Source organism: Pseudopodoces humilis, chromosome 1, assembly GCF_049639895.1.
Source record: "Pseudopodoces humilis isolate 2021_Gansu_Grassland_sample_001 chromosome 1, ASM4963989v1, whole genome shotgun sequence".
Classification (NCBI taxonomy): Eukaryota; Metazoa; Chordata; class Aves; order Passeriformes; family Paridae; genus Pseudopodoces; species Pseudopodoces humilis.
Genome location: NC_142200.1, coordinates 135,518,270 through 135,541,214, shown reverse-complemented (window position 1 = coordinate 135,541,214; position 22,945 = coordinate 135,518,270). Strand labels below are relative to the sequence as shown.

The 22,945-nt window shown below is 37.9% G+C and overlaps 1 protein-coding gene across 6 annotated transcripts in view; it reads right to left on the bottom strand.

The window, feature by feature from the left end:
- Positions 1-22,945, bottom strand: part of MYO3A (myosin IIIA) — a 116,803-nt gene that overhangs the window by 56,224 nt on the left and 37,634 nt on the right. For all 6 annotated transcript variants that reach the window (XM_088051202.1, XM_088051206.1, XM_088051221.1 and 3 more), the window contains exons 6-9: positions 11,988-12,064; positions 11,259-11,404; positions 9,475-9,540; positions 8,922-9,077 (exon numbers count right to left, since the gene is read on the bottom strand). In XM_088051202.1, the coding sequence (XP_087907328.1) occupies positions 8,922-9,077; positions 9,475-9,540; positions 11,259-11,404; positions 11,988-12,064 (445 nt within the window). The remainder of the gene's footprint in view (positions 1-8,921; positions 9,078-9,474; positions 9,541-11,258; positions 11,405-11,987; positions 12,065-22,945) is intronic.

The window sequence follows — 22,945 nt, the reverse complement described above, 5'->3', positions numbered from 1 at the left end:
GAAACACAGAGCAGATCTTGCATCTGCAACCATTTTGAAGGCAAAAAAATTCCAGCTTTCCATTGTTCTGAATTTAAACACACAAATGTCTGAATAGCAGGACAGGAGTCAACTTCTTGGTACAGCACACCTGTACCTGACAGTTAGGCTATGATTTAATCCCAGAACTGCTATCATGAAGAACTTTGTCACTCTATAGATCCCTGCTTTCATCACACCCCTACATCAGCTGCAAGACTGGAGCTTGGCAATACAAGTTAAAAAAAAAAGACCATATTTATAAAGGATGTAACAGTGAAACTCTGGCACCAACATGCAAAAAGGTCCTGCTATAAGTTATGTATAAGACAAAACCAGGGGTGTGTGATGAAATAGTATGGCAAAGATGATGCAGACAAAGCGCTCAGGATGGAAACATTTCCAGCTTAGTAATCACAGTGCTCTAAAATCTGGCTGAGATGACCACACTATAGAGCAAAGTGCTACCAAGTGCTGGGATAAGTGAAATACATCTGGACCAAATTTGTTTGGACTCGCTAGGGAAAAGGGAAACAAAATTTCAAATATCTTTCTTATCAGGGTTAAACTTCAACTTTAAATTTGTCTTAAAGTTAGATCTCTTTTCTCCTTCAATCAAACCATAAACCCAACTTTCTGCAGCCTTATTTTAATTAGCAAGAAAATCTCGAGACTTGGATCATTCTTTATCCAAGAGTAAAGTCATTGCTAAACAGAGCAAACACAGCAGAGAATGCAAGGTTTACAGTTCATATTAGTTTTACTTGTTTTATGAGATGAGGGAAAATAAGGGCAAGGGAAACTGGATAAGTAACAGCAGAGTTCACAAACTGAATCAAGCTCAGATGTAATAAGGCACATCTGATCTCCTGACAGGACCTCACTCTCCTTGATGCCACTGGTGGGAAGGCACCTCTCAAACACAAGGAACCTTGGTAAACAGCCAGGAAACTGTTGTGTGAAGCACTCACTTTTTACCTTGATCTCAGACAAGATTAGGCACATTCTTTATATAATTTTGTATTTGGATATATGGCATAGGTAAAAGCAGACAGGTGTTATCTACACAGGCAAGAATTTTGATATACAGTGAACAGATGTCAGAAGAGTGTAGTCACACCAAGATGGGAAGTTAGAGTGAGTGAATGTCACACTGATGGGGAAAGCTGAACACTCACCCATTTACTGCATATTTAGTTAATAACCTGTTCCATGAGCGTCACCTAGTTCATGAGTGCTGCTTCAGGTCATGCTGGCTGTGCACTGATGAGGGATGTGTGTGCAGAAACTCAAGCAGGCACCAACCTGGTGCAATAACTAACTGCCAGGACTGAAAAGGGACTGGAAGAAATGGGCAAATGATGCTCTCCCAAACTATAAGTGCAATCACAATCTGGATGATGGAAATCCAGACAGGAGAGCACTTCATCTATCACTTCTTTCAATTTCTCTTGTCTCTAACAATAATTCCCTAAGGATGACAGAATGGCCTGTCCTCATCCTGGTGCCAGTTTCTTCTTTCTTTACGCAGGTGCCAGCTACCACTAGAGTTTTTTATTGTCAACAATGCAAAGGCAGGAGCTTCACACCCATAGCTGACAAATTCTGCAACTTTAATATCAAGACACAAACATGGAAGACTTCCTTTCAAATCCTACCACAGTTTCACATTTCTGTGCCAAAACTGCAGCACAGTATCCAGTGAGGAGGCTAAGTGACCAGCAGGCACAATGAACCAAAGGATTGACGGGATCTACATTATCCAAGATTTAACCTATTCTTCCCTTTCCTTTGGAATAAGTTTTACCATGAAAGCTGCCCTGACAGTACTGTCCTTACTATAACAGTATGAGACAATTTTTGGTAGCATGTACCCCCAGGTTGTATTAAAGAGGATGTGGTAATATTAATATTTAAATTAACTCCCCAGTCTTGCATAATCTGCTGCTTTTTGATTTGCATTTAGCAGCTAAAGGACATTACTGAATCCGAAGTCAGAGGTGCAGACAATATCCTACCCTCTCAATAGAAATCCATCCCCTCTATAATTCACACTCCTATTTATACCTCTTTTTAAAAGTTTCATTTAAAAAAATTTAAATTTGGACAGTTTAAACAATTTCTCCTTTGTACCTGCATGAAGGTCATTTTGTGTCCAGGGGGTGCATTTAATATCAGGGTGACTTTGAGAGAGAGCTATCAATATGTACACAAGCAAAAGATGTGGAATTTGCTGGACTATGTCAAGCTCTACTATTCTATTTTTTCCATTGCTGAAGACAGGCCCAAAACAATGCATCTGTTGAAAGCTTTGCTTTCCATTTCTGGTGGAACTGTTATGCATTGAACACATTTTTTTTTAATATGTTAGATCCTTTACTGCATATCAGTGAGAGAATTGTATTCCCAGGGTTAGTTTCAATTACCATTTCTCATTTAATGTAAGAAACTAAAAATTGCCTTGCAGGAAGGGAGGAGAATGTTCCAGTTGTGGACTCTTTTCCTATTTTATTTATTTTTTTTTTCTTTTAAGGAAACAGATCTCTGTGTATGCCAGGGAAGTTTAATTACATAAAATCGATCCTCCTGTAATCCTCTTCAGCTGACATTATGAGAACACTAGCGCTTGTTGGGCCAGATTATATTCTTCATTCTCCAGAGTACATACAAGTAGTAGATTTGCAGAACACAATATTTTTCCACTTTGCTGTCAAAGGGCACAGACCCCTCAAGGGCAGTTATACTGCTTCACTCCAACCACTTAAAAAAACCACACATCATTGCTGTTGACATCAATGCTGAAGTTTCATTAAGATCATGCACATAGACATTGTGAACTGAAATAACCATGTATCTCTGCTCTGCTCAAAAATAGGCATTGGATTTTACAAGTATGCCCGACAAGCAATTCAGGCAGCTAAAGGCCAGAAACATCAATGCAGTAAGGACAAGAAAATGAGCCAAGGCAGCATTGTTTCTGTGCATTCTCTTTCACGCCAGCGCTCCCCTCCCTACACTTATCTTTCAAGATTCAGTTAAATCAAAATGAGGCAACTGCAGCTTTTCTTCTTCAAATTGTCAGAATGTATTTAAAAGATTTCTGATAGTTCCAAAAATACCATGAAAAGGAAAGTGTGACTCATGATGCCCTGCTGAACTCTCTGCCTAAACTGGTTGGAGAATCATCTACAGACCAAGAAGTGACAGGAAAAGGGCTGTCCTTAGTATGAGTGCAAAGAAGAAACTAAAAATAATGAAGATTTTGTAAGGTGAAGGTGGGAACAGCTGTACACGTCCCAGCAGTTACAAACAGCAGTAAAATGACAAAGAAACAACACAGAGAAACCTCTACAGGATCTGTCATTGCTGGTGATTCCATTTATCTGGAGGCTGCAAAAAGCAGTATTAATTCACACTTAAAATCAGAATTTTTTCTTCACAGATTGATCTTGTGAAATCTGCTTAAATAAAACGACAGTCTGCTATCTATGAGAAATCTGTACCTGACTTTAGAAAGTGTAAGACTTCAGTGATAAGCCTGCAGCTGCATGTGCACAATGCTTTGCAGACAAACCTGTGTTCCCCTGTGTTCCCCTCTGTATTTAATTGATTGACAGCACTGAGACTACCGGCTGCAGTCTTGGGGAGCTGTGCTGCAGCTTATACAATGTTTCTGAGAGCACACTGCTGCTCTGCAGAGCTATGGGGCTTTTGATTCAGAAGTGGCTGTGCCCAGCTCTGCACAATCTGTTTGACAAAGCTTGTGTTGCTTTTCCATGACCTGTAAGCAAAGCAAATTATTATTCCTTCACAACAGCCTCAAGAAACAGCCATACCCCTGACAAATTTCAGGGGGAAGTATGTGCTCTTAACTGAGCAAACAGGAGATCCCTAAAAGGACTCTTTGAGATTAGTTCCTCATGAGTCAGGCTCACACACTCACAGCCATATCAAGACGATAAAGGAGAAGCTCCATGGGTAAGAAATGCCTGCTGATGTGTCCCACCTTCAGGAGAAAGGAGTTGCTGAGCAGGTGGACTGGCACAACAGTAAAGTACTACTTCAGAAGTTAATATTCTTCATTCAGGCATTGCTGTTGTCCATTGACTCATACAGAAGAACATTATTCAGATACAGAGACGTATATTAGCTATGAGACTGGAGATCTACTTATTCTAAGGCCTTTGTCCCCAGAACTTCCTACTGCTTTTACAGCCTGAGAGAAGTTTGCAGCATGGCCATCCTACATAGGTGAGTCCTCAATGCAGAGACACACACTTCTTGGGAAAACAAAGCCCACACTGAGTTCCAGGAAAGAAAGAACTGGCCTGAAGGGATCAAAGATTGAACTGGAATTCTAAAACCTCCCATTTAAGCCACTACTCCCATCCAGATGTCATCTGGAGACATTGGCCAATACAGTACTGGACTGCCTGTGTATTATCTTGTACTGCTTGCTCCTCACACTGTCTTTGTCAAGCCAGCATGGTGATCCCCCACCCTCTCCTACAGCCTGCACTGCAGAGTTGAAGGATTGCTGTCAGCTGCTTTCCTGGCAGGATGAGTCAGAGACTGGGACAGAGTGAACGCCCAGAAAATGGGTGACACAAGTCTGTGCAATCAGGGGAAGTCACAAAAAGAAACTTTATGGTACTGCCTCTTTTTAATAGGGGTCAATAAATTGACAACCAATTTGTGCTTGTTGTACATGAACTTCTATGAAATTATCTCTCTGGCCTTTCCGAACAGTTAAATAGAGCAACTGTTTAGTATTCTGTTACTGATTTCAGTGCCAACCCTATATGGCAAATACAGGAGGACAAACTCCTAAGAAAATAATTCAGCTCACCCGGAACTTTGCATCATTTTTCAGTAGAATAGGTCTCTTTCCCACAGTTACTCAGAGGGTATATAAAGATGACTCTTAATCTGAGGACCAGAGTAATTTGCTGAAATCTAGGTGCACTGAATATCCCTCATATGTACAGCTCATCCTGGAATGACTCACAATTCCCAGGAAATACACAATGTACTAATCATTGCGTATTTCTACAGAGATTATTGTAAAAGCAGTCAAGAAGAGGACAGTCAAACAATTCAAGATAAAAGTCTTACAAGCCTGACTGTCAGGTGTAGATGCGACAGTTCTGAAGGTTGTTTCAAAGACAGTTATTTCTGTTGCAGAGTAAAATTCTTTACAATGCAGGCATTTTTTCCCACTTTCGGCCTAGCAAGAAGTGTATTTTTAGAACTGTTTTGGGGTATATGCTGCAGTGCTCATTTTTAATAACTACTTTCATCACTAATTATAAATTTCAACAGCTATACTGAAAACCTTTGTCAAGCTCAGGGTCCCTGTCCTGAAAGTGACTCTCCTCACAAAAATCCCACCAAAATTAATTACACTTAGTATGCAACTTTCCCTGCTTCACCTCTTCGTGAATTCTAATGTGAATTTATCCCATATAGCATATTTGATATATATCTCATATACAATTCCCAGCAGCAGATTTTAAAGATGTTACAGTCAGGATGCTATGGGAAAATATTAATGCATCAAGGGACATTTTTTCCTGCTATTCCCATTGTCATTTCAGCCTGAGTTCTGAGCTAGGAAAGGTTAAGTTGCAAATAGATGTTTTTTAGCATAAAAAATGACGATTTTAGAGAAAAATGTACTGCATTTACTCAAAGTAAAAAAGTGGAATTTTTAATGAAGCTCGTTGATAGTATTCATGCTTTTTTGAGTCTTAAGTAGCACAAGGTATTCTAGTGCTGGAACACTATACAAAGGCTACTGGAAAACCACTATTATCTTCTGTCACCTCGATTAAATCTGGAGCCAGGCTGTGGCACATCACCATTTAAAGTTTTATCAGTGTTAATTGAGATGTTTCTGGTTAGTCAGGTGGTTGATGGGCTCTCTTCCTCTTGTTGTTTCTCTTGTTTCCAGCCCTTGAGAGGATGCAGTACAATGCAGAAGCTAAACCTTGGTTCCTCTTCACTGGAATAACAACTCTGGGAAGGTTCTGAGGGCACTCATGACTTGGTGACTCCCCAGTGTTATTAAATATCTCAGGAACAATGGTGCCAATGGGAGAGACTTCAGGGTGGCTCCACTCTGTGCCTAGAGATTACACATCCTTTCTGAGCACAAAGATCAGATATGAGGGCAAGGCTCTCTGCAAAAAACCCCGAGAATGTGACATAATGTGATGAGATTTTCTTTTTGAACTGTATCAACTGCATGTTCAGCAAACAGCAAGGTAAGATCACAAGCACAACAGACTACTTCTACAGAAAGCAGTCAGAACTAAATCACACCTCAGCCCAATAGGCTAAGAAGGTGACTTAATTTTGAATGAAAACAGAAATAGTGCACACTATAAAACCTAGTGGCTAAACCTCAGCTATTAATTTTTTCTTTTCTTCTGCAATACAAAACTGCAATTAATGAAGTTAAATTTGATGAGGAGAGTAAACACATACAGAGAAAATAACCAGATTTCTAACTTTCACCTTTAACTCAACATTACCAAACTTACTGACTTTATATACCAATGCCCCCTTATACAACACAATTCAGGTAGCACAATTTCTTACCTCAGTGGAAGGAAAAGATCTTTATCCCTTAAACTACCTGCCTCCCACTGTGAAGAAGAAGGAGAGTTATGCCTTCAAATTAGTGACTGAGAGAATGTGAGCTCGAAATCAGGTAGAAGTTTCACAGGGAAAGTTGCCAGCAACTGGTGAAGGTTCAGAAATTTCACAGCAGGATCCTAACACATCAGTGTAAAAACAGTGCCAGAACAGCATGAGCAAGAAAAGAGCAGCTCTTCCAGGGACTTGTCACTATACAGCTTCTGTCGTGACACTAAATCAGATTTACATGGTACTTCTGTACAGACACCGCTTTAACGCCATTTGCTTTGTGCAGATTAAAGGTCAGAAGATACATATGATTAGTAATAAAAGACTTTTTAAAAAGCATGACTACTGCATTTAAAGATCTTTGTATAATCTCTTATCAGTCACAGCAGAAAAAAAACACAAATGCTGTTCTGTAGTCAGTCTTACAGCATATTTCACAAAATTACACAATCACAGGATCATTAAGGTTGGAAATACTACTTATTAGTATTTTAAACTGCTAAACTGAAATATGGGCTATGCTCAGTTTAACCATGCCATTTAAATTACACTCTGAATTAAATAAGTACATTTTTGTGCAGATTCAGATTATTAATATTATTATTTTGAAAGAGAAAATTCTGTTTTCCTTTGAGAAATCTGACATACAAGTTACACGTGATCAACTATAAAAAGCATAGGTAACTTCATCACACAGTAATATATTTCCTTAAATTCTAGTTCTCATAAAGAGCCATCACCTTATAAAACACAGTCTAAATAGGACAGAGAAAATACCAGTAAATCATCCCGTTCTTGTGCCACTTGACTGCTCTATGCACATGCAAATTGGGCCACTTTCTTTATGTTTGTATTTGCAGAAAACAAAAAAAGTTCATGTAGTTTGCTTTATGCAGCATTTACATGAAAAAAATAAAGAATTTGGGAAAAAAAGGCTATGAAAACAAAAGTGAGTTCTCTAAAATGAGTAAAAAAAGTCACAATACCCAATTGACTGTAAGCTTGATTTTTTTCAGAATTATTTAGGCTTCAAAAAGACTAATATCACATATGTTAACAAGATTTCAATTCATATAACCTAGAGTTTTGGACTTATTTTACTTCATATAATTTCCATGTGTTTTATAAATAAATGCTATTAAAAGTCTGGATTATGTTGCTGGTTTAGTGCTCAGCACTGACATCCAATAAGCCTATTTGAATTCAAGAATCTTTCTGGATTAAGCAAATGTCAAGTCTGCAATATATAGAGCATGTAAATCCAGGCTGAAGCTTAAATTTAAGCCAAATGCATAGTTTAATACCGAGATGTCAGAAAAGAGAAAACACTACTCCTCCCATATCCAGTTAAAGTTGAAAAAACTTCAGTATCATAATTATTTAGAAATAATTTTTTACCGTTATCTTCACAGTATATAGTAAATAGAAAAATCTCCAGAACTAGAACTGAAGACTGCTCTATATATTGTTACTATAAATGTGTGAAAGGAAATGTGGCAGATTTGAACAAGCATTTTCCACATAGATGATAATGCCAAAATGTCTTTTAAATTTCATGTTCCATTAAAAGAAACAAAAGAAAAAGCATCATGCTCTTCCTTGAAACAGGTGCAGTCATACCAGTAGTACTTCAATACTCATCTACAACATTTCACATCTGATACATGAGTGTACTGTATGGAGCTTTTTTGATTGTAAAACTGAGCCAAGACATTTTCAAATATTTTAAACAAAAGCCATCAGGTGTTAAGTGATTTGTTCAGAATTGATATCACTTAGATACTAGTGGAAGAAAGAATCTATTCAAGAAGACATAAGATTTGAAGTTTGCAAAACACAGTCTGCTAAGACTAACACTTATTTCAGAGTCAAAACCAGCCAATTCCAGCAGGAATCTGACTACCTGTTTTTAGCACACTTACTCAAACTAAACATTAGCTGACCATGAAAATGTAAGAAAATGCTGAACATTAATTTCACCTACCCAGCTTTCTAAAAGCTGGGTTCTAAGACTGTATCTTGAGTCACAGAAGAAAGGGGAGTCACTTCTAAAGACTGTTTCATCCTGCATGTGAATCATGATGCCTCTCTCCTTCCATTGGCACTACAGGGGACCCCAAACATTAAGCATTCTATTTTTTTTTTGCCGGATAAAGTTATAAGAGCTGAATCCTTCTCTGAGTGCCAGCCATCCTGAAACAGTGGAAGTATCAAAATTGACCCAACTGGTCTACTTTTGTAGCTACTTTTACCTTGCCTTTTCAGTGACTCCCATTTGTTGATGAACATCAATAAATTCCATGAGTTGCCTTTGTAGCACGTTTTCTTTTCCTTCAATTTGCTTAATAAAATCATGCTGCAAAAGAGTAGATACTGTCGGACGCTTCTCATAATCTTTAGTCAAGCACCTGTGCTGGCAGAAAAAAACATATGATCACTGAGGGTTCGCAGTTAAGTTTTGAAATGCTTGTCAAGAGTTCATTCATGCCACCATAATAAATAAATCCATCTTAATCAAAACAGCTCTGCACTGAAAACTGATATGACTTCACAGAACTGATGAGTTCAAGAAGTTAAATTATTATATTTTAAAACTAAATATTCTTTAAATTAAGAAACATCAAGGGTGTTGAAATGGTGTTTCATGTTTTAAAGACAAAGCCTCACTTGGAAGTCAAACTGGATTTACAAACTAGCCCTTTAAGGAAGAGTACTAGTTACAACAGATTACCACAAAAGATATTTTATACATGACATTTACACATGGTTCCATATTTAACCAGAGTGGTCTCAGTTGTTACTCACTTGTTAATGAAGTCATTGAATTCAGGTGACCACAGCTCAGGCTGCTGTAGTGTTGGAGGAGGATTCCTGCAAAGGTCAGTGTTATGATAAGTTAATAAGCTCCTCACTTGACAAAAACAATGTGTGAAGGCAGGCTGAGTAATGAGCTTTAGAAGGCCACCGAAAAAAGATATTGATTTCCACTGGTAAAAGGAGCATGGGTAGATGATGCAATGCCTCATCAGTTCTCCTGCTTTACATAACTAATAAGGAAAAATAGCATTGAGATGATCTACCAAGTGTAGCTAAGAATCACTGTGATTTTTTCAATCAAATCAATAAAAGGAAATTAAACTAAGGACCCATTAATCACTATTCACTTGTAATGGCATGTTCCTTTTTTCAAGCCCGAAACAATATACTTTCTTAGGAGAATTTTTTTTTAAAAAATTCTATTTTAAGTTTTCTCAGAAGGACTGAATTAATCAACTTGCTGAACAAAGTGTCTGAAGAAACTGGTTCTTTGTTAATTATTCCTCATTCATCAGAAGATAATCTGATAGAAGTGAAGGTCTAAATAAAGATCTATTGTAAATAGAGATACTGCTTTCTTTTCTATTGTTAGAGCTGTTTACTGTAAGTGTTAATTTAGTTTAAATGGTCTTGACAGTCTTCTTCCATTCAGAGATGCCATTTTCACTGAGTATGGTAGTGAAGACAAAAGGAATGACCAAACAATATACATGGTGACTTGCTTTTCAATCAACCATAACTGTTTTTCTTTAAGTGCTGCTTAACATTTACTTTATCACTCTCAGGTTTTACTTAACGGGATGAAAGGGTATTGGAATTATACCAATTAATGTAATGAAAGTGTGTTGAACTTATATTTGCTTCAGGGCAGAAAGGTCCCCAGTACTTGTAAGAGTATAAGCCAGAAGTTTTTTTTAAGTCCTCGCTGCAGTGACTGACCACAATAGTTTGTAACTGCTTTTCCTACAGCAAGCAAGGGTAGGGAAGAGCATTCATACTCTGCTTCAGTGCCAAGTCAGCCAAGATTTCTTAAACCTAAAGGTAATTTAAACTAATTTGGGCATTTTGGCTGAAAAGGACTCTAAGCACTTACATATACTATATGGGCTCAGCTGTTGTAGTACTGCTCCTGCTCCCAGGGTAAAATCCACAAACTATTACTGTATGATCATTACCTACAGACTTGGAGATTGATGTTCTTTGAAATGCCAGAAGTGGAACTTTGGGTACTTACATTTTTCAGCTTCAAAGCAAAAAACACAAAGGAAGTTGCTATTTGCACTGCCCAAGAACAGCAACACTGGAACTTCCAGAAGCAGCACAAGCTAACAAAAAGCTGAAGCCTAAATGTATGTGAGTGGGGGAACAACCTTTGCTTCAAAGGATAGAAGATAACTCCTGAAAACAAATATGGGACCTGTTCACCCCAGTGGCATATTCAGACTCTGTATTCCTGTCATATGTCATTCTTTGTAACAGAATACACGAGACTCAAGTAAGTCCTGCTCTAATGTGGCAGCAGCTCACTCAGGAGAAGGCCCTGAGACTTTTTCTCAAATGTAGCTACAGTCAGCCCTGAACGTCTCAATGTGCACGCATGGTTAAAGCAGAGCCTGCAGAAATACAGCTGGGCTAAGTATTTTTAACCTACCTCCTAGTATAAATAATAAAAATAAATTCCACAAACTTACATGGTCTAAGTTTGAAGAAAGCAATAGTTAAGGAAAAAGTTCAGTCTAACCCGTAAACAAAGAAACACATCAAGATATTACCTTGGTATTTTGAAGAGAGCTCTCATGGGGTGCAAATCAGCAAGGGGTGGATCTCCATCTCCCAACTCTATTGCAGTAATACCCAGTGACCATGCATCACATCTAGCATCATAGGAGCTATCTAGCTGCTGCTCACAGGCAATCACCTGTTGGAGTAAAAGACTGGGATGGTTAAATGTCCACATTTAAGAGCACACCCACAGTTGGAGGAATCTCTTACAGAATATTCAGTGAAATAAACAGCATCCACCCAATTACCAAAAAACCTCCAATGTTTAAAGTAGAGAAATCAGGTGCTCATGAACACCACATTCTCTGACCAAATGTTCTCTGATTTGAAGGATAAAAATCCATGGCTTTTTCAGCTGAAGGTGATAAACTGCATCCCACAACAGAGGAAGTAGAAGGAAACTCAGCAACTCTGCAACCATGGGGAGATATCTATAGTTTCAGAGCTCAAAAGGCTGGTAAGTATCAATAGTAGTACTCTTTACTCTTCAACACTTGAGTAAGCATTTCAGTGTATTGTTCCCTGTCTCTAATCTTGTAATTTCAAAAATAAACCTCATTTTAACTTAATTCTTGCAAACATGTAAGACAGAAAGGTATAAACACTTTTTTAAAGGACACTGCTGTTTCATTTGGTGGAAGGACCAGGAAGAAAGACAAAGAGCAGAAATGCAGAATACAGCAGCTCGAGTACAAGTGACAAAATATTTGAAACCTGACCTCTGGAGCCATCCAGAACGGGGTGCCCACAGACGTATTCCGACGGAGACGAGTGCTGGTCAGCTGAGCAGACACACCTGGAAGAACGAGGGGAAGCTGTCATCAGAGCAGTGGCTGTTTCCATCCAAGACAGCCCTTCTGAAGGGTGCCATCCTCATCTTGTCACACTACAACTTCCTGCACAGGTGAAACTCAAATACATCTTTCCAGTTCTCTGGAAAGAGAGGCCCAGTCCTGAAAGGTTCTCCGCATCCTTGTTTCCAGAGGCTTCAGCAGGACTGGGACCTTGTCCCAAATGAGCATTTGATTAGTAATCTGGCTCCATATATTTTGACTGGTTAATTAAAGGTTCTCTATATCCTGTTTCAAGAAAGCAGTAAAACACCCCAGGGAGGGTGGAAAAGTACAGCTTCTAATGCTCAGTACTGACACTAACCCTTGTTTTCATTATATATATAGATATAGATATAGATATAGATATAGATATAGATATAGATATACACACATATATATGTATGCATGCACATATATATGTATTTCATGTTAACACTATAAAAGATTCCTATTCTCATCTCTTAACTGCTCTGCCATAAAAAAGAAACAACAAAACAGTGAAACCTCAAAAAATCTTACAAAAGCAGGAGTCTCTCCATGCTCAAAGCACATTCTCAAAGCAACAATCCTGTAAATCAGCTTTGCAATATGAGCTCCAGTTTACAGAATTAACTATTTCAGGTCAAGAGTTGGAAAGTGAACTTAAAATTAAAATCTGAATGAAAGAATTTAAAAGATTAAAATTAAAAGATTATTAAATTAAAAGAAATTAAATTTGAAATTAAAAGATTCCTTGCAGTTTTGAGTTAAAGACACTGAAATATTAGAAATTCAATGGGCTACAGCACAATTCTGAAGAACCTGCCACCAATTTCCTTCCTTAAAAAACAAGGGTGTCCCAGTTGGAAATAGCTCTAGTGTGTGCATTGGGGACAGTACAACACATGGAAAAAAACCAGCCCCTCAGCCAGAATGCCCTAAACTATTATGGATTTATGAGTCACAAGTAATGGTGAAGTCCACACATGGATAAAAACAGCCCTTCAGCTACAAAGTCCTAAACTACTATGGATTTGAGTAATAGCCAACACTGAGGTCCACCAGAGGCATATTCTGAAGAACTGATGCCATGGATGGCCAGAAAGGTCCTGTGCTCTACATATACATGCTCCAGCCTCAGTCTGACTGACACTGGAGCTAATTTTGCCTTCACACATGCATCTGCTTTTTCTTTAAAATGTAAAAATACTCCATTTCACTCTGTGAGTTCCATTTCATTGTTCTGAAACACATGAAGCTCCAGTGAGCACCACTGTCCAGTTTCAACTCTGTATTTTATAGTTTGAAACTTGACCTTCTCTTCCTGAAAAGCCTGCAAACAGTTCATAACAAAAGCAATTCACATTAACTATCCAATGGGAATATTAACTAAACCTCTGTCTGGGTAGGGTTTGATTGTTTTGGGGTTTTTTTTTCAGTGTAGGTAAGAAACCATGGAGAGTTTGATCTGTTTTTTCACTCTAAGCTACGTGTTCAGCTCTGATTCACTAAATATCTGCATTTGGCTCTCACAGAAATGTATGCAACATCTGAAAATAAAGGCTGAAAGGAATACCCCACCTATTCCTTTCAGATAAATGCAACCACTGTGGCTGCCTTCCTCTGGTCAAAACCAGAGATTGAGAAAGCTCAATCTTTTTCTCTCTTTATGTCTGCATAAAGTCCAATACACAGTGTTATGCATCATGGAAAGCAGGACAATGTGAGCCTTAGCACAAAGTCCATCAATCCTACTTCGACTCAGCTAAGCAGGGGCTTTGTTTTTGCCATCTCAAGGAGTTGTCTGAGGTCCAGCTTCCGGCTCACAGTGTCTGTGGCTGTTCTGAGCTCCCAGAAGAACATGTCATTTAGTAAGCACACATCACCTCAGCTCTGAAAGCAGTGCAGGGATGCCAACAGACATTATTATGTGAGATCCTTGATTTTGGAGGGAGCTGAGGCTACTCTCCCTTCCTCTGTCTTGTGGGAGTCCCCTGTGCAAAGCTCTTTTTTTGAAGTCTTGGACAAGAAAATGAGATTCACATCTGCAGGAAAAGAAGGGCACTGACTCTATTTTTATGATTCCAGTATCAGAATTTATAAATAATCATAACTTTCTGGAGAGATAAGGATCAAAATATAAAAGGTACATTAATGTGTTCAATCTTCTCTGTCTATGCACTATTGAGTTTTCTCCCAGTTCAAACTTTAATTATTAAATGAACTGAAGATTTTTTCCCTCCTCACCCTTTAATTTTAGTAAAAAACTGATTTAATTTGAATTGTTCACCACTTTTTTTAGGCTCTTGGGGGTTTTGTGTACTTTTTGTTTGGTTGTTTTTCTTAATCCTTTTGCTCTCAGCATTAGAGTGGCATTTTAGATTATGCAGTGTAGGTCTTATGACAAATGATATTTCCTTGGGCTTTTTCTGTGTATAGAGGAAAGATGATGTAATTCCACACTTAGTAACATTTCTTCCAGCATTTCAGTAACCAGTCAAGCATATATTTGGCCACTTCTTTAAACTTACATATTTTCAAACAAAACCATCTTGCTCCTCCCCTCCCTATTTACTACTGCTTCGTTGCAAAATGAGCCAAATATTACCCTAAGAAAATCTAGTATATGTCCTAAATTGGTGTTTTATTACATATTAATAATATTTTCTTATGAAAGTTAAGCACTTTATAAATATGTGCATTAATAGTACCAAAGCACAACAAAAAAGAAAATATTGTACATATAGTTGCATTTCTTCTTATTTTTTAAAGCACCATTTTAGTAATAAAAACCTGAAAATCAGGACACACTATGAGTATTATTCAAGGTTTTCATTGTGAAAACAGGCAAATTGAAATAATCTTGTAAATAAAGCCATCTACTTCATCATGACCTTGGCACTCAATAAAAGAAAAAATGTGGCAGAAATTACTCCCCTATAATTAGGAAAGACTTGTCTCACAGTGCCCAAGCTAGCAGACAACATTCTGATCTAAACTGGGAGGCTGTACAACATCCCTTCATGACGATGTCCTGTGACAGAAGTATGCCCATTTTAGTGGTTGAGGCCAGGGAGGGAATGGTGAGTAAATTGTACTAATCTCACATCTGACACACAGCAGGGAAACTGGACTGATACATAACAACCTTGACCTCACCCCCAAAGGTTTACACTCCTTTCATTTCTTCTATCTTTATTTGTGCCTTCAGTGTACACTTCACTACCAAAGCATCCTCATTGTGACCTTCTGTAGATTAAGAACATGTAACTCCATCATTCCTCAAGGTAGTGTCTAAACCAAAAACAGCTCACACCGTTAACACCGCAGATCTAAACAGGCCAAAATGCTTTGAATTATTTCCCAATCTTTTTTTAATCTCCTAGGGAAACAGATGTAAATCAGCACTAGTGTTTCACACTGCATTCCCCTTAAGCTCTCTGGCAGGTATGTTTTGCCATTCTTGCTCCATGTTGAATGATGCAAAAAGTGGCCTCTCGTTCCTCATCTCTTTGCCCAAGGTGTGAAGTCAGTCAGTATAAATCACTCAATTCCACCTTTTTTAGTAGCTCTGGAGGCAACAGGTCCTCATGGTCCCAGGTTTTCCTTCAGCACCTTAAGCTTCACTTTGAGAAGCCACTGTTCCTGTCAGGATGCAGACAGGGAAGTAGCTGCTTCCCTCACAACAGAGGTGGAGTTACAACTCAATTCCTCTGTAATTGCTGATGCCCTTGACACTGATTTCCTTATTTGCTTATTTCAGGTTGCACTGGTGTAATGACACACATCCAGATAGGGTATTTCAGACAGGTCAGCTGAAATGCATACCAAACGCTAAGGAAAACCTCAATAATGCAATTCCTTCATACTATAAAATGACAAAAGACAACAGGGAATGAACAGTATTAAACCGTTAATACTAAAAACAGTATTAAAAAGGCAATTCTGGTAGTCCAAATGGCAAACATCACAATACAGCAGATATGTAACTACATGCAGCCACATATAGTAGCGTCCTCTGTAAAAGGAGACCATAGAGCTTCTCCCAGGTTTAATTACTTATATGGAATAGAAAGCATAAAGACATTAAATAGAAAATGTTACTAACAGACCATAGGGACACAAATGATTGGTTTGATGACTTTACAAGAGATGTTTCAGAACCTTTTTGAAACAATGTCAATATTCAAAATTCCTCATGGATTATAAACTGACCCCAAAAGTAAACTTGTAAATTAAAAGATCACAGAGGATATACAGATTTTTTGCATGAGCTGTTGTGAGAAAAGCATGCTTAAGAACTTCTGCTCAGTGATAAGGGCTCAAATTAAGTCTAGAACTAAAAAATCAGGTTCTGACCTGTAAGATGGAAATAAAGAAATAGGAAACAAGATTGAAATTATGAGTCAAAAATATTAGAATTTTCAGCAGCATTTAATATTGAAAGGTGTTATGTTATGAGGAAGCATGACTTGCTTTTCATAATCCATATATTCATATGGATTATATTTCATATATTTCATAAATCCATGCTACCTCCTTCCTTCTTGTCTGTCATATGTTTAGAAATTATTTCCAGGATTATTGGCTCCATCACCTTTTGTGATGGAGATCATATGTGGGTCTGACCAGACTGTAGTTCTCTGAAATCTCCTTGAAGACTGGAATGAAAATAATTTTCTTCATTGCTTCAGGAATCTCCTCCAATCTCCAAAACATTTCAAAGGTTACTGGCAGTGATCTTGCAATGATTTCAGCCAGTTCCCTCAGCACTCTTGGCTGCGTCCCGACAGCGCACCCCATGACTTGTGTGCATTCAATTCTTTCAAATGCTCTCTAAAATGATCCCCCTTTACTGAAGGAACATTTGCCTTGCTCCAGACTTCCCCCACTGATCTCAGGGATCTGGGATTACAAGTTAAGACAAAGTGGCAAAGAAGAGATTCAATGCCTGCACCTTTTCCATGTCCTTTGTCCACATTCTCCATCTTCCTGTATTATATTAATGTACATAGTGTTTTACTGTTGAAAACTAACGTTTCCCAAACCCTCAGGAAAACACACACTGTAGGTGCAAATTTTTAACTGCAATAGACATATCCAAAAAATAACCAAAAGGCCCAGAAGGATCAAAAGCTTAGTATCCAAGAAGACCATATGTATAAACTGCCTGGGAGATGAAAAATCCACGGCATTTACCACAAAACCAAGAGACGTGGAGTAAAAGGGGATAAAAAGTTAATGTTCACTATCAAATACAGGGTGTATTAAATATAAGTATAAATATAAATATTAGAAATAAATATAAATGGATGTTAAAGAAATGAAAGTCCAGTAGCTTTCATGGTAAACTCACCATGAGGCTTCAAGACAAAGAAAAGATATTTCTAAGCATACAAGAAAAAAATTAAAATCCTAAATCTGATACACAGTCATTAAAAGATACATACTGATAATAAAATAATAAACAGTACCCCCCAAAAAAGGCAGAATGTTCACTACATTTGTGAGGTATGTAATTTTTTTTCAACAAAAGGGTTTAATACAACTTCTTTCTTTAACTAATCTGAGATCTTTCATTTTACAGACTGGGCCTCCAGCAGAGCAGGTGACCACAGACTCCCCTCCACATGCTCCTGACAGTTCAGTGCATCACACCACCAACGATTCTAATCAAATCTCACGCTTCGGGGCTTCAGCTGGTTTCCTGAAAGGGATGCACAGGAACATTTGTTGTCCTGTTGCACAATTGGCCAGATGTACTTGGATAGGAGAACTACTCTTCTCTAGAGCCTCAGGGGCTCGTACAGCCACACACAATCTGGTGCAGTACGACAGTGAGGAAATTCCTCCATCTCAGATGCTGCCTTTCTTATACCTTAGATTTCAAACTGACTGCTGCTTTGACATCCAAAAAAGATGGGTTTTCCTTCTGTATGACTGGCAAAACTCTGGAGATTTTTCTCATTGTTCTATGACATGGTTTTCCTGTTATGATAATGTGTTATGATAATGCTGGCAACACCTATGCTGATGGAACAGAATATTTAAAATACCCCAGGACTGGAATACGCCAATATAACTAAGTCATTGGGTTCAGTTTTCAGGTATAAAATGAATGGGGTTTAGTATACACAAATGAGACCAATGAGTTTCTAATAACCTCAAGAGATGACTGTTCTGTGACCCATGACAAAACCATGTGGAAGTCTTTGCTGGCCAGAAAGGGCTATTTTCTCACTTCATGTGTCTCTGGCATCTGACAGCAGCTTTCAGCGTCAAGCTTCTTTAATGCTTAAGCCACCAGTGACATCCTTATGTGAATTAACAGAAGAAAATATTTGAAAGACCAAGTGAACAGCTTATCCTGGATATAGAATTTGGCCACATGATTTCTGTTTTTTGTTATTGGACAGCACAAAGGTTTTCATTCAAACATGCCCCTCCCAAAAAATTTTCAGTACTAAGCCTTCAACAAAGAATTAAACATTCAACAACGAAAAAGCTGCACAGCTCAAGTCAATGCAATCCATCTTATCCCTGCTAACTCTGAGTTGAAAAATTTGGAATTATTACTTTGATTGGGTTCAAAGCAATTTGACAAGCTGCTCACGAAGAAAGCTTTCTACAAAGTCTTTTACTGGCTTCTGACGTGTCTCCTGGTGGATGCATCTAAGCAGCAACATGTGAATGTCATGCTATATGGTATGCAGAAATGACAACACAATAACAGCCTGGGTTTGATCTGAACCAGTGAAGCAGACAGCTTTATTATGGATGCATGCTAGAATGACTAAGACAAATACAAGTCTTGCTATGACTCATTGCTTAAAGTAAGCTGAGGGCAGAAAGAAAATTATTTTATTTTTGAATACTTTCAAATTAAATTATTTTAATTAATTGTTTCATTTTTGCAGAATGATTCAGACAGCATTTATAGCTAATGCAGGGCAAGCACAAAAGGATACACACTAGGATATTCTGACTACTACAGAATAAGTAATATATAAAAGTTTGGAACACTACTCAAGGTCATGCTGAGCTCCTCTTCAATGTCAGCAGGACATGCAAAGCTGGGAGTGATGATATATATTAAAAGGGACAGAGACTGAAATGCCCCAACATTCAAACTTGGATCACTCACAACTGACATCTCAACCTATTCTCTGAGCACAAGGTGGCTCTGGACTCCCTCCGTTGCAGCCTGACCTGTGCCACGTGCAGTCTGAACACAGTCCTTGGGAGCCTTCTTGGCCTCTGCAATGCCACATGGCCCGGACACTTGCCAGGCTGAGCTGTGATCAGCCAACAAACTGCATCTAACAAGGCTATCTGTGGTCATTTAGGTCATGTTAGGAATGGCCAAAGCACTGTGTCGCAGCAAGACAACACGAGAGCCGGTGAAGTGTCACGGTTAAAGGATGACCCCCAGCGCCGTGGTTCCCTGCCCAGCCTCTGACCAGAGATTTCAGATGCTTTTTTCCCCACAAGACCAGCAGAAAGCTCCCTCAGGCATCAGAAAACCAGGAGGGGTGAACAATTAAAGAGATGGAATTATCAAGAAGCAGTTGTACCACAGACTCATTATTCCATGGAGACTGTCGCCATTGTTTTGGCCGTGCTGTACAGTGTAACTGATTTTACTTCTCTTGCTTTGTCATTGAAGCAGCTGGCTATATAGCTGGCTCAGATACACTTCAAAAACTCAACCTGTTTAGCACATTCACAGAATTTTAAACATTTTGGCCTGCATTTCTGTATCAGTATAGGCATAAACATCATGGAACAATACTTAACAGAAACACCTGTGCATGCTAACTAATGTTGATCGATTGCTATTGATCACTAGTAGTGGTAAAGCAATATTAACAATCCATAAATTTCTAAGGAAGAGTAGTACACCACTACTGAGACACAAGACAGAATGTTGGCACAATTACATTTTCTAGGGAAAAAAATCCCAATAAATTTATTTTAATGACTCAATTGAAATATGAAATTAATACCTGCATTTAGTATTGCCCAAATGAAATTATGTATACATTTAAAAGTAAACATAGAATGACTTTAAAAATATACTAGCAAAACAGTGTCTTGCCATTGACTAGCTTCACCAAACTGCAATTTTGAATAATAATAATGCCATCTAGGAATGCCTTAGAGCATTCCTCAGTTAAGAGTTCTTTGAAAGACTCAAATAGTTTCAAAGGAAGAATGATCATTCTCTCCATATCAAATTAATAACCCAATTACATTCCAAACACAAAAGCTGACCTCTGTCTACCTGCAGTTTCCAAACTACATAGAAGCAATAGTTCAAGTATTAAACAAAGCAATATCATTATGTCTAAATAAAGTAATACATATTCCCTTCCCCAATCCATTTTTTTCACAATGAGTTGTACTCAGGTTAAATCTCTAGCTGACCCTGGCTACTGTCCACAATAACACTGTGCTAGCTATATGCAAAGTGGGATATCTGAAACTGCATTTGGAATGCCAAGACAATATTCACACACAACTTTTACATCAAACACTGATAGAAAAGCATAAAAATGCAAACTAGGCATGTTTAAAGCACAAAAATTCACTATATATTCCATTAATATTACAATACATGTTTTAATTATGCAACCTATTTATCCACAGTGCTAAAGGAATGCATGAAGACATTATTCTATTAACTGCAGCAACACAGCTTGTATTTTTCCACCATCTGCCAGCAGCAGTGACATTGCATTACCTTTTTTCCATGTTTTCCACTGGAACCTGCTTTACGTATTAAAAAACATAGATCTTTCCTATGTATTTCTTATCCAGAGCCTCTACTGATTGAGAGTTTTAAGTACTATTAGCAAAACGCCTGAGAAGAAACTTAAAATGGCAGTGCCAACCCTTTTCAATATCCCCTTCCCCACAGTTACATTACTGGGAAAACTATGAGGAACCATGAGATCTCTTGTAGCTAGAAGTAGGCTTGAATTCTAAAGATTTCATAAGTCTGCCCACATTTTCTTTTCCTTATGGGTACTTAAATGTTTCTAATATGCATCCAGATGTCTGACTTTTTTTCCCAGTGACCTTTCCTCATAGTAACAGCAAAAGTCTGATTACATGTGGTATGAAAGTATGTTAGATGCATAGATAGGCATGGCCTTCAGAAAGAAATAGTGCTGCTGGGAAAAATATACATTTCTTAAGTGGGGGAATATAATTTATATTTTTTTTCTGGACATTTCCAAGGCAACAGCTGCTCATCCTGAGATATTTCTAGTCTGGGAGTGAAGGTTTCAGTAGTCCTGAAGAAGTAGGTACCTGAACTCTTGGTAAAGACTATCAGCCTAAAGGTCAACCCCCAAAAATACAACTAAAGAGAAATTTTCCATCAGCATTACAGTCTCCTCTTTTTAGCTAAAAGAATCACTTTGCCACTTGACCATAGATGTTTCAGAGCTTTTAGTGGAAAAATGGTTCTTTCCTCCACGGTTTCTGAGGCATCAGCAACTTGTCTAGTTTGCTGATAGGGAGTTGTGTCCTTTAGGATTCTCTTTGATAAAAAAAAATATAAGCATGAAAAGCTCTGGCTTTTGAACTCCCAGAAGCAGCAGAAACGGCAGGAGATTTCAGAAATAATTTCAAATCTTTCAAAATGAAACGCCACTCAGACTTTTTCAAACCAAAGTTAAAGTAATAACAACAATAATAAAGTAGCTGAATTTCTTTTCTCCCACTTTGAAACAGCACATTATAGAACTGTGCCTTAGATTGACATTAATAGATGAAAGGCACTGTGCAGCATCCTGATTTCAAGAAAAGAAACTGAATTGAGAGGGACTATTCAAAGAAGCAAGTATTTTTCGGTAGAATCGGATGTTACAACCTCAGTATCCCATGAAATTGGTTGCACATTATAAGATGCAGATGAATATATGAATTTCTACTACAGATGAGGTGTGCTATGCATTCAAGTGACTTCAGGCCAGTTTTTTAATGCATGAAAAAAAATCAGACAATGATAGATATTTAGGCAGCAAAGGTTGCAGATCAATTTGTCACATGACTTTCAAAAGGTATCCTGGCATTAAATTAATTTCTTTAAATTTCATTACATTAATTTCCTGCACCTTTAAAGGATAAATTTCATTTGAAATCAGTCTTTTAAACATCAATGTGCTGTGTGCAACCAGACTTCTGAAACAGATGTAAAAGACTTTCTTCACAGAACAGTAATAAGAAACTGTGAATATAATTAGGAATATTTATCAAAAAGGAATTTAATTCACACCTTACTTGCCTTCAGTTCTTTTTATATAACAGATTACATAGCAGTCACTCTAAAGTGCTACAGGGAATTTAATGTAAATGTATATTTTTCTATCAAATCTCTATCTTATACTGAAAACAAAGCAGCTGAATAAAATGCAACTATATGATGTGCTAGAGGATATTCCTTGCTTGGAGCCTAATTGCTGCAATTCTCAGGCAGAGCATCCTACCCCAAAGCTTTTCTATCAGAACAGCTTAGTAGCTAATTCCCACAAATGTTCTGGTAGTGAAAATGCCTTCAGCCAGCCACCTTCACTTACAAAGAAAATATGGACTATTAATGTATTTAGAAGTTAAATTACTTTATAGACTGAATCTGTTATCGGTGAACATTCTCACAGCAGATTCCTCTTGGCTGCTACTCATTAGCTGTAGAAAATAAAAATTATTTTGTTTATCTCTGCTGATCTAAATTATCATACTAGATTGATGCAAGGCCAGAGGATGCATCCCTGGTAACAGCACTTCAAAATTTTTGTGCCTTGGACAGTTTAAACTAAAACTTTATCTGGAAGCTCCTTGATAAGTAATTGAGCTCC